This window comes from Siphateles boraxobius, unplaced genomic scaffold (assembly GCF_051911475.1).
Source record: "Siphateles boraxobius isolate OS27281-9 unplaced genomic scaffold, OSU_SipBor_1 30, whole genome shotgun sequence".
Lineage (NCBI taxonomy): Eukaryota > Metazoa > Chordata > Actinopteri > Cypriniformes > Leuciscidae > Siphateles > Siphateles boraxobius.
The window spans coordinates 13,376,307-13,387,963 of NW_027508920.1; the positions used below are offsets into that span (position 1 = coordinate 13,376,307).

The 11,657-nt window shown below is 39.0% G+C and overlaps 1 protein-coding gene across 1 annotated transcript; it reads right to left on the reverse strand.

Annotated features, from left to right (window-relative positions):
* Positions 1-1,932: 1,932 nt before the first annotated feature.
* LOC143757451 (uncharacterized) lies at positions 1,933-7,833 on the reverse strand. Its single transcript, XM_077248532.1, has 9 exons — positions 7,698-7,833; positions 7,143-7,457; positions 5,460-5,567; positions 5,334-5,358; positions 5,216-5,262; positions 4,710-4,760; positions 2,763-2,814; positions 2,480-2,514; positions 1,933-2,274 (listed from the first exon to the last, which is right to left on the reverse strand). Exons 1-9 carry the CDS (start codon positions 7,798-7,800, stop codon positions 2,237-2,239), a joined length of 774 nt encoding a protein of 257 aa, XP_077104647.1. The 5' UTR covers positions 7,801-7,833; the 3' UTR covers positions 1,933-2,236.
* Between the last annotated feature and the right edge of the window lie 3,824 nt (positions 7,834-11,657).

An 11,657-nucleotide genomic window follows, 5' to 3' on the forward strand; every position in this document is an offset into this window, starting at 1 on the left:
TCCCGTGTCTTCTTTGTGTACCTCCAGCGATCATCTCCTACGTTCTTCTCCAGTGATCCTCTCCAGCGTCTGTGTCCTGTGCTCTCCTCTCCCTTGTGTTGACCATTTACCTGTTTGATGCCCATTGCTGCAAAATTAACTTTATCACTTGTTCTTGTGTCTCCGGGTCCTCTTTTCCGTAACACTAAAAAGACTACCTAGAATTAATTCTACAAAAAAAGTTGTATATACTCATTGAAAAGGAAAACACTAATCACTCTTGACTTAAATCATAACACAACTTTAACATAAAAATATTATCAAAAAAATTACCTAGAGCTAAAAAAAAATGAAATCTGAATAACAGATTTGTCATCATACAGTAAGTCCCTGTGCTTTGAAAAAAATATTATTTAAGTCTCACCAGTGATCAAACCGAGCATGGTAAGTTTGTTAGTTAGACCATCATCACCAAATGTGACATTGTACGTACTACTGTAGTTATTTAATATTTGAAGTAATAAGATATTTATTTAATATATATATATATATATATATATATATATATATATATATATATATATATATATATATATTATGTAGGCAACTCTTTTTTTACATTCGATAGTTTAATCAACATTTAAAATACTGTTTTTCTGAGAGAAAAAAAGGAATATCAATATTATTTTTCTTTACAATGTTTAAACATTATGCAATACAGTCTGTAGCTTACCTGGTGGTGAAATATATTTTCATTCAAAATATTTTATTATTAGGTATTCTTCAGTAAATTTATAAAATCGACTGTTAATGGTAGATCCTTTTCCTATTTAGCACCTAAACTTTGGAACAGTCTTCCTAAAATTTTCCGGGAAGCAGACACTGTCACGGTTTATAAATTCACTGTTTCCTTTTTCTGTTGTTATATGTGTGGGTGTGTGGGAATGGGCGTTGCCACTCCATTCACTGATCAGCGATCCAGCTGAGCGTACTCAACTCACCAGCTGCAGCCCATTCACTCGCCTACTTAATCTCACCAAATTCTCCTCTCATTGTCAGATCGTTCTGTGATGTCTCTCGTGCGTGTTGGTCCTGGTCTTGTCGGAGTTTCAGTTCGTGTCCTGTTCCTGTCTTCGTGTTCCTTGGATTACTTCACCACTCGGCACTCATCACCTCACCACTCAACAACCGGACACCTGATCATCACCACTCAACAACCGGACGCCTGATCATCTAGTCCCTGCGTCACCAGTGTTCTTGTGTTTTCTGACCTTTCAATAAATATATATAGAGTTACTTGCATCCTTGCTTCCTCGTTTTTGATCGGGATAGACACACTCTGTCAGATTAAATCTACATTAAAAACATATCTCTTCAACCTGGCATACACATAGAACCCTATACATTCCTATTATTCAAATCAGTTAAATGATCATTAGGCTGCATAAATTAGGTCAGCCGGAACCGGGAAGATATCCTATAACACCTGATGTACTAGCTACATCATAAAAAAGAATGGCATCTACGCTAATTTTAGTCTTTCTGTTTATTCCAAGGTAAACTATAACCAGTTGGACCCGGACCGTATCCAGATCAGATGGTGGCACCTAGACCACAACCCTGAAGTGTCAGCAGAGCTTGTGTCAACTAGACTCTCCCCTGTGATGGCCTCATCGACACAACAGCCATCGGCACTGATCCTCAACAAACTCGTCCCCATACGTGTGTGATGATTCCGATCTTCAAATAGATGAACTGCATAATATAATGTTCCAATACAATCTGACTTCTGACCTGTAATGCTGCCTGAATCATAATCATAAATTGGTCATTCGTTTTCCAGAGGAGAACTGTAACAGATTGCAGATTTTAAATCTTTTAATTTAATTATTTTAAAACATGTATTCTGAATTTGCATACCTACAGAATATTTTACATAGACAAGATGTATAATGTATTTTGTTATTAATTCTGAGAGATTTATAGACTCTAGTATGTCATGAAAAAAATTGCACAATGACTAAAGAGATGGTCAACACTGTCACTGTCATAAAAACAACAACAATAGTGACAAACAAATAAAATAAAAAAGACACCCAATTTATCACATTTTCATTTATGCATTTGGAAGACAATTTTATCCAAAGCTATTTACATTGCATTCAAGGTACACATTAGTTCTTGCTTTCCCTGGGAATCGAACCTATGACCATGCATTGCTATCACGTGCTCTTCTGATTGGGCCACAGGAAGGCCATTAAGACTGCTGGAAGACCAATTCATCATACTCTTCATCTGTGATAAATACAAGTAATTTGTGTAAGGCAGACATAGCTAGTCATTGTAATTGTGCAGCACAAACTGGCCAAATTTCACGCTAGAAATACAAGATGATATTGTTTGTCATATAGCCTAATTACTGTGTTTTCCAGTACTGTAATATTGCATTAAAAAAACACAACAGTTAATTTACCAGAAATCTTTTAGAGTGCAGACGTACCGTTATCCGAGAACTCGTCCCACACTTCGACAGAACTAAGCCATCATGGACATTGATTTACAGCATTTGCATGGAAAGTCAAAGAAATAAGGAACAAAAATAGATAATAAGACATCAATCATGTGAAAAATGACATGATACATATGTAATCAATCAGAGACTGGAAAATTAAAGATAGAACAGTGCAAAGCTCATTCGTTCATTCATTCATTCATTAATTTGTTCGTTTGTTTGTTTGTTCGTTCATTCATTCATTCATTCATTCATTTTTTTACTGGCTTACCAGACAGCGCTTCGTATTTTACCAGTACCAGCTGTATCAGGTTTGGGCATTTCTAGAATATAAATTTGTAGAAAAAAAAATTGCTCAGAACAGAAGCAAAGGGAACAAAAACACCCTATGAAATTTGGAAATTGGAGTTTAACAGTTTTCATTTGCCCCACCTGTCCTACCTCGTTACCTCCTTTGTTTGCTCTCCCTATTTATTCTCCTTGTGTTTGCAGTCCTGTGCTGGTTCATTGTCCTATGTACACTGTGTGTTTCCCTACTGTGGGCTAGATTCAAGTCAAGTCAAGTCTTCCTCCAGGGGTAGTTTTTGTTGTCTGTTTTGTTTTATTTTATTATAATTAAAAGCACATCAACTGTGCACCTGAGTTCTCGCTCCTTTCACCACCCCTGCACCTGACAGAATGAACCAGCCACTAGAGGACTTAGCAGAGAATGGGCATCTTCTTGTTTCCATCTCCCAGCCCTTAGAGATGGAAGTCTTCAGTAAAAGAGTTTGCCCACCAGTTTGTCATCACTGCGGAGGGGCTTGACCTTAACAACACCATTCTTAAAGACATTTTTAACACGTTCAGGCCTGAACGAGCCTGTCAGCGCCTGGGAGATGGCAATGCTGGGGATATTGTCTTTATGGCAGTTTGTGGGGTACGTTTACAACTGTGGAGAAGAAGGTGGCATTCTTCCTCTCGGTCCTCTTCTGCTTCTCCTCACAAACTGACAAGTCCCCAGTCCTCCAATGACCCCTTCGGGGAGAAGGAGGAGAAAGAATGGGTCCGCCTCATCTGCCACCTATCCTGAGGCGTCCGTGATTGCTGCAGTCCCCCAGGTCTGGCTAAAGATGCTGTAGTTTCCCCAGAGGTGGTTGTCCTCACATCACCTCACTCTAGTAAGCACATCCAGGAGAACCTGAATTTGGTGGTCTCAAGTTCGGTGGTCTATGAGGACCCAACTTTGGGGGTTTCAAGTCCGGTTGTCCGGGAGGACCTGACTTCAAGTGTCTCACGTTCGTTGGGTCCGGGAGGACCCGACTTCGGGGGTGTCAAGTTCGGTGGTCCAGGAGGACCTGACTTCGGGGGTCTCAAGTCCGGTGGTCCGGGAGGACCCGACTTTGGTTATCCCAGAGCTGTCCACTCTCCCTGTCGTGCCTCCAGTGGTGACCAAAGAGGCTGCAGCACTGCTGCGCTCTCGTTAACGGAGGAGGAGGAGGAAGGCTTCCTCTATCCCACAAGGCCTGGAGGCCATGTCCAAGCTCCTTGCCCTGCTGGCGCCGGCCAAGCTCCATACCCTGCCAGAGCCAACCAAGCTCCTTGCCCTGCCGGCTCCACCAATGCTCGTTGTGGCCGTCCATCCAGAGCCTCTTCACGTCATGCCTTCCAAGCTTGGTCTCTTCACGTCAGGCCTTCCAAGCCTGAGCTTCTTCACGGCAGGCCTCCCAAGCCAGAGACCGTTCACGTCATGCCTGCCGAGCCAGAGACTGTTCACGCCAGGTCAGCTGTGTCTTCGGACAAGATGGCCGCCTATCTCCCTAAAAATGTCGGCTCTGCCCTGGATGCCTGCCCCGCCCTGGACTCATGCCCCGGCCTGGACGCTTGTCAAGCCTGCTTCACCCTGGCCGCCTGCTCAGCCGGCACCGCCCTGGTCCTCAGCCAGGATTCCAGACCCGCCGGAGCCCGCCTGGTCTGTCTCTCTGGTTCTGTCCTGGCCCTCAGCCAGGAATCCAGACCCACCGGAGTCTCCCTGGTCCGTCCCTCCGGCACCACCCTGGCCCTTAACCAGGAATCCAGACCCGCCTGAGCCTCCCTGGCTCAACCCTCCCGTCCCTCCCTGGTATCTGCTAAAGACTTCCTGGACTGTCATGCTGGCTCTGTCTTTGCTCCCCTCCCTCCCCCCTCCCCCTTGTCTGTGTTTTGTTTTATTATCATTAAAAGCTCATCAACTCTGCACCTGAGTCCTCGCTCCTCTCACCACCCCTGCCCCTGACAGCATCTCTTGTTCCTGTGGAACACAAAATAAGAAAAAACATTTTTTTTCCATTCAATGAGAGTCAATGGCATTCAATATTATTTGGATCCCAGCATTCTTCTGATTCTAATCATCTTTCGCATTCCACAGAAATCATACAGGGGTGGAATAACATGAGGGTGAGTAAATTATGACATATATTACAAATATATAAACTGTCATTTTTGTGAAACCCCTTCAAAATATATACCATTGCCACTTACATTTATGTACAGAAAAATATAAGCAAAACTTAAGAATGACTATGAGAAGATTACTAAGCAACACAAGTTAATTAATATTCAGGAGCTCAGTTGTTATGTGGACAGCATACCAATGTACACCCCCTCTACTCCCCCAACTACTTCTCTCACTACTGGTCTCATCCGAATCTCCCGTTGTTAATAGAAAATAGTTTAACAAATCAACTAGAACCATACAATGAATACCTTTGTAGAACAAGTAATTTCCTTTAGGCTCTGTCTCATTCAAGGATCTGTTGATTAGAAATGCATAATTTTTATTCAATATTGAATATATTTTAATAAAAAAAAAAATCAAACAGACCTTTCCTTGTGGAATCCAAGGCATCCTATTAGAAACAAAACGTTGTGAGTGTTCAGATTTAAACAGAATTTTTCAAGAAAGTGAAACGTGTCAATGTGTGCAGTTGAGGAGAAAGTGCCACACTACCTCTCTTTCGGATCACTGCCCAAATTCCCAGAAAGAGACTGAGGAACAACACTATGGTAGAGCACATTATGACAATTATGATTTTGTCAAAGCTGCTGCTAGATGCCACTGTCAAATAAATCCCAGAAACACACAAAAAATATATTTTTGTAGGTTTGATTAAATGTTAAAATATAATACTGTAACTACCCTTGTAAAAGAAAAAGTGTGCATTTGTGGTGTACTTAAATAATACTTACAAATATTTGGCAACACTTTATTGTACAGTGTCATTGTTTCATGTTATAATAGTAATGACTACAAACTATGCATAATTACATATAACTAACCCTAAACCCCACCCTAAACCTAATCCTATAGTAAGTACATGTAGTTACTTAATTTTACTCATTACTTAAATGTATAATTACAGTCTAACAAAGACAATTTAAAATAAAGTGTAACCAAGTATTTTTTTAAACCATTCTTGCAGGTAATATGATATTAATGAAATAAAAGGTCACTTGACTGTACTTAGAAAGTACACACTCTTGTCTATGCTTCTTAAAGGATTTGTTTACCCAAAATGAAAATTCTAAAATTCTGTCATTTACTCACCTTCATGTCATTCTGAATCAGTAAGACTTTCATTCATCTTCGGAACACAAATGAAGATATTTTTAATGCAATCTGAGTGATTTCTTTCCCTCCATTGACAGCTACACAACTACCACTTTGAAGCTTTAAAAAGTTCATAAAGAGATTGTAAGAGTAATCCAGATGAATTGAGCAGTTTAGTCCAAATTTTCCGATTAGTTTTATTATCTCTTTTTGAACTTCTTGTTTGGTAGCGGTCAACGGAGGGACAGAAATCCCTCAGATTTGATAAAAAAAGATCTTAATTTGTGTTCTGAAGATGAAAGAAAGTCTTGCAGGTTCCGAACGAAATGAGGGAAAGTAATTAATGACAGAATTTTCATGTTTGGGTGAACTAACCCTTTAAGACAATTAAGTAACCTTTCATTATGATAAAAGCAGTTTTTTAAATAATCTTTTTTTATGCTTTATAAAGAAGAACATTTATTTTCATCTGTTGGCTAACATACTAAATCACATGTAAAGTACTTGGCTATCATTTTAACTGTAATGTAAAGGGCTTTTACACCACTCTTTTTCTCCTATAATTACCCTCAGATTTTAGGGATAAGTTATGGGCAGGGTTAGGTTTAGGTGTAGGGATAGGGTTAGGCCTGTTTTTGAACAGGATTGTTGCTCCAGGATCATCAGATGATCCAGGAACATGTCTTAATTGGCAAAGTTACGGCAATATTATGGGTACTAAATGTTTGTCACTACATTCGGTAGTACGTGCTACTGTACTTAAGTGGGTAAAAAAAATGCATTTCAGCTAATTGTATTTCATATAAATTTTAACTATAATACATTTTCATTTGTTGTTTAATTAACATGCAATGTAGTCACTGAAAACATCTGTTTGCATGTAACTATTCTTTTAAAGTACTGTGCATTATTTATGTAATAACAACTCAAAGGTATGCTAAAGTGTACTTCTTTTTCACAAAGGTATATTCTCTCACTAACTGAGTAAATCATAATAGTAAGAATGCATGGCACCGCGTACAGCCATTAACAATAAACACATTAGCTATACAAAAAATGTTGTTCTTCCCCTCCCATTCTTACCAACTATCTGAAGGTTGACTTTATTATTTCGATCAAGTCTCATTCCATGGTAAGGGAGAATGTTTAACAAAATAGCACAACTGTATGTTCCAGCATCTTCCATCCGGACCTCTCTGAGGGTGAATGTTGTCATCGTCTCTTTTGTGTCCCAAATATTGACTTTAATAGGCTTTTCATTTTTGATGAGATAAGCCAAAATCATATTCTTGGACAGGTTTTTGTTCATAGGATTGGATGTTGTACAGTTAAACTCAGCATCACTTCCCACTGCCACCTCAGACTTTAGCAAATGTATCTGTAAATTAAATAAAGATTCTGTAGAGAGAAAGGGAACACTTATGGTTAAATGTATAGCATGACCTTTAATACATTCCAGGACAAAGGGTCTAAAACAAAAAGAAAAACACAATTTCAAACATTTCTCTCTCATTAAAGGAAATGTTGTACAACAGTGAGTCTATTGTGGTTAATCTGCATGTGTTTTTCAACATGTCTCATCTGTGCACAGGAACAAAACACAGTCTCAAATCTAAGCAGAAGTGTCATACATCTTACCGATCACATTTATGAAGATGGTAGTATAACCATATCCCATCACTTTGGTTATTTCCAACTGCTCTTCAGAAAACACACAGCTGTAGTTGCCCGAATGCTCCATTTCTATTCTCTCTATTTTAAAGGCGATGTCTTGTCGAGTGGGTCCGTTTTTCATATATATAGCTTTACCATCTTTACACAGATATACATAAACTGCCTTTGCCTCTGACTTTGTAAAACCAAATGTACTGCAAGTAACCTCCAGTCTACCACCTTCTGGTACTTTTGTATTTTTACTGAAAATCTTAGCTTTTTGAAGCTTTTGGCCTGTGAAGGAAATGAGACTTTGTTGATTCTAAAAAAGTACAATATTACATTTACTGCAAAGGTGTTTATTCAGTGCACTATTCAAACATACCTTGACTTTGAAGGAATAGATTCACTGAGATATCTAGGAAATAATAATAATAATGTATCATTAAAAAAAAAGCTCCAGCATTTCTTTAGATTTAATTTATTGAATATTTAAGATTTTGTAATTTCATTACTTACATGCAAATAGAAACACACCAACCATGGCTGCTGATCAAGATTTCTTTGCCTTTTCTTCTTTTACAATATAACTGAGTTATTCTTAGCTTGCAGTCAATACGCTGTTGCAGTGTCACTTCACTTTGAACAGAATAGGCAGTGCTTGCACGTATCATGCAGTCATGGAGTGAAGGCGTTCTAAAGCCGGAAACATTGTCAAATAGTGCTGACAGGCGTATTTTAAATCTACCTCACACCTGATTTTTCTGATGGATATTCATTATTCCTCAACATACATTTCAAAATACTTTCTGAGCATATAGTTCACATGCTTCTGACCGCTATTTCTATGAAAAGCACAGCTGATCCGCACAGATCATTTGTATACTTTAAGAGTGATTATTTCGCACAATAACATAGTTGTGTGATATGTGGATAAAGGATTGATGCAGAGTAAAACGAAAACAAGAAAATTAAACCAAGGTAGTTTGTCAGCACGTCATCCTTAACATCCAACACACAAACCACTATGATGATGACTACATTAATTATGGCATGATAGTACTTCAGCTGCTTTCAAAACAATGTAGGTTTCCAGTAATAAGCAACATTTCCCAGCAGTGGTCAGTGTAGTGCAATCAAACGTTGTTTTATTGTCATACTTGTATAGCAAATTCAACTTCACACACACACACACACACACACACACACACACACACACACACACACACACACACACACACACACACACACACACACACACACACACACACACACACTTGTTTCACTATATTAGTAAACAGGACATTGCATATTTCCATTGATTTCAGGTTAATGATATTCCCTGTTGCCAAAAATATCCAAATGTTAAACACAGACAATATCATATGGCGTCATAAGACATGGAGGTAAATAATAAATAAAGGTTTTTAAAGCAAGCAAACACTAGTTTTAATGCACCTACTAATAGATAAAAACATACCTGGGAACCATCGTAGGTCCAGGAGCCAAACTTCATGGGACAGTTTTGGAGGTCAAAGGGGAAAAATGTCACATCAATGGTGCAGACAGATTTATAATTGGCAGGAAGGATACAGGAGACAGTGCCATCATATCTCACCACTGCTTTTGTCACTGTGCACTGTAAAAACTAAAAGTGCCTCAAATATCCTGTCGGATACTGAAGGAACTTCAAAATGTAATTTAAGTGCCTCAGAGCTCTTTCTCCTAGGGTTACTGGTGGAGCATTGACAATCTTTGCGGTTCTTGCTGGAACTTATGGGATCCTTTAAGCACTTTGTATTTAGTTCAGAGGTTCTTGAGTCCCCTTTTCATTACCGTGAGACCTTGAAGTGCTTTGGGGGAAATTAGAGGAACTTGAATGCTATAAAAGGGTTATTGTAAGATCTTTTAACATTTAAGTGGTTCCTGGAAGATCTCTTATGTTAAAGGGTTAGTTCGCCCATTTAAGACATGAAGTTGTATGCAATCCTTACCAGCACTATAGTGCATACACACTGACCCACTCTGTAGTCACCTCCCTGGTCAGAGTTCTGGCCGCTGGAAGTTTTTCAATAAAGTACTCCCGGTTATTTTCCGGGGCCACAAAACTGTGCGTTTTTACGTGAAAAAATGATTTGCGTTTCAAAGCTTGATTAATTTGCCACACAAAAAACAAGCCGGCCAAAATTCATACCTCAGTTTTAATCTGCACTATTTTCTATCCATTTCTATCAATCCGCGCTGCTGTCAACGTCAACGTTCCCTATTGCGCACGTTCCGATCAGCTGTTGATAGCGCGACTCGCTGACAACATGTCTGACTGCGAAACTTCTGATGATGAAACCAATTTTAGCACAATGTCAGACGGATCACATGAAAGTAATTTTAGCACAACGACAAAGGGATACCTTTATGAACCGCAGTATACCGATGCCGAACTTCAGCAGAAGGAGATAGAACGGGAAGAGAGAGAGCGAGATGACAGAGATGAAGTTGTCCAAGTTGATGCTGGGCCCACAGCTGTAGCAAGAGCCAGGATGAACGACAAATGGTGGTGCACTTGTTCAAATTGTCAAGTTATGCCAACAGAGGTTGCAAGCTATTGCTGCCACGAATGGGAACTCATCATGCCACAGAAGCAAAACCTATCGATTGACGAGGAGGCCAACGCACCGTCTCTCTGCATTACATCCAATGACATTTTCCCTGCAATGCTAAATGCAGGTGTCTTGGAGACGTTCTTCTACGTACCTAAAATCAATTGGAAAAAGCGACCCAAAACAGCTGGACTTGACGGTCAGATGTCGCAGAGTAAGTGTGATCGCTCATGTTGCTTTGTAGTTTTTTATTTAAGAATTTCACGTTGTCTTGACCAGTTAGCTATATAATAGTCTATCTGACTGCATTATTATTATTATAATGAGTGGACAGTAATACAATTATTAATTAATTAACACACACGAAAATCCTTTATTCTGGATATTTTAGCTCCCGCAGAGCCAAGCTGGAGGCAAGACTCTGACCCGAGACACTTGGGACAAACCTTTGTCGGAAAAATTGAGGGAAGAAGCCATCCAATTCTTTGAGGAATACACACGCCTTGGCCAAATCACTTTCCACAGAAGCCTCACACCAGTCAACTGGATTGGAAAACCTTGGGGAATAACTCTCATAGTTATATTCGAAACAGGAAAATGATGGAATCTGAACTTTGATCCCGGCACATCCTTGTGGTCACAGCCTGGGAATTTACAAGTTCGCACCATTGTTAATTTAATACTTTTTACGTCGTTGTCAATCGATTGTTGTTTCGTCACAATAATGAGGTTTTACTTTAAGTTCCGTCATACTCAGAAATTCCTGTAGAGGGCAGTGTAGTGTGGTGACTGGGCTGGAGGCATTGAGAGAGTGTTTCCAAGGGGGAACAATAAAGTGGTGCACCTCTCAGAGCACATGCAGGTGAAAAGTTTGGAGAAGATCTCTTGCTGGACTTGCAAAGACTTTCACACACATTCACCCAAAAAGAAAAAAAAATCAAACTTGAAGACGCAACTGGTATGAACATGAACATGAATTTAATTTATTTATTTTTTGATGTAAACTATAAGTTGTAAGAGATCAGTATTGTGTTTCAGCATATTTGATGGATTTTGCTACAGTACTGATTGATGATAAGATTTGGTGTGATTTGAGTGAAAGGTGTTCAAGTTGTTAACATTTATTATTTCTTGTCAAAGCATTTTGATTTAGTTGATTTATATTATAGGTAATATGGTGATGGTGAATGAGACGTTAAATGTTAGTTTAAATAACATCTTTATTATATTAATGTGTTTCTTTTGTCCAATTTTTATCTTTAAAGAGTATCAACCTATTGCTGACTACTGCTAACTATTGCTTCTGCAAATACCTCTGCAAACAGAAGAAAATAAATAGTCTAGTCAA

What these genes read in the sequence shown, in the direction of transcription:
- LOC143757451 (XM_077248532.1), bottom strand. Translation starts at nt 7,800, where the DNA reads ATGGAGCATTCGGGCAACTACAGCTGTGTGTTTTCTGAAGAGCAGTTG. An exon ending in AGTCAACCTTCAGATAGTTG is followed by an intron (nt 5,568 to 7,142) that starts GTAAGAATGGGA and finishes TTTATTTGACAG; the next exon opens with TGGCATCTAGCAGCAGCTTT. An exon ending in TGAGAGGAGCGAGGACTCAG is followed by an intron (nt 2,815 to 4,709) that starts GTGCAGAGTTGA and finishes TTTATATTCTAG; the next exon opens with AAATGCCCAAACCTGATACA.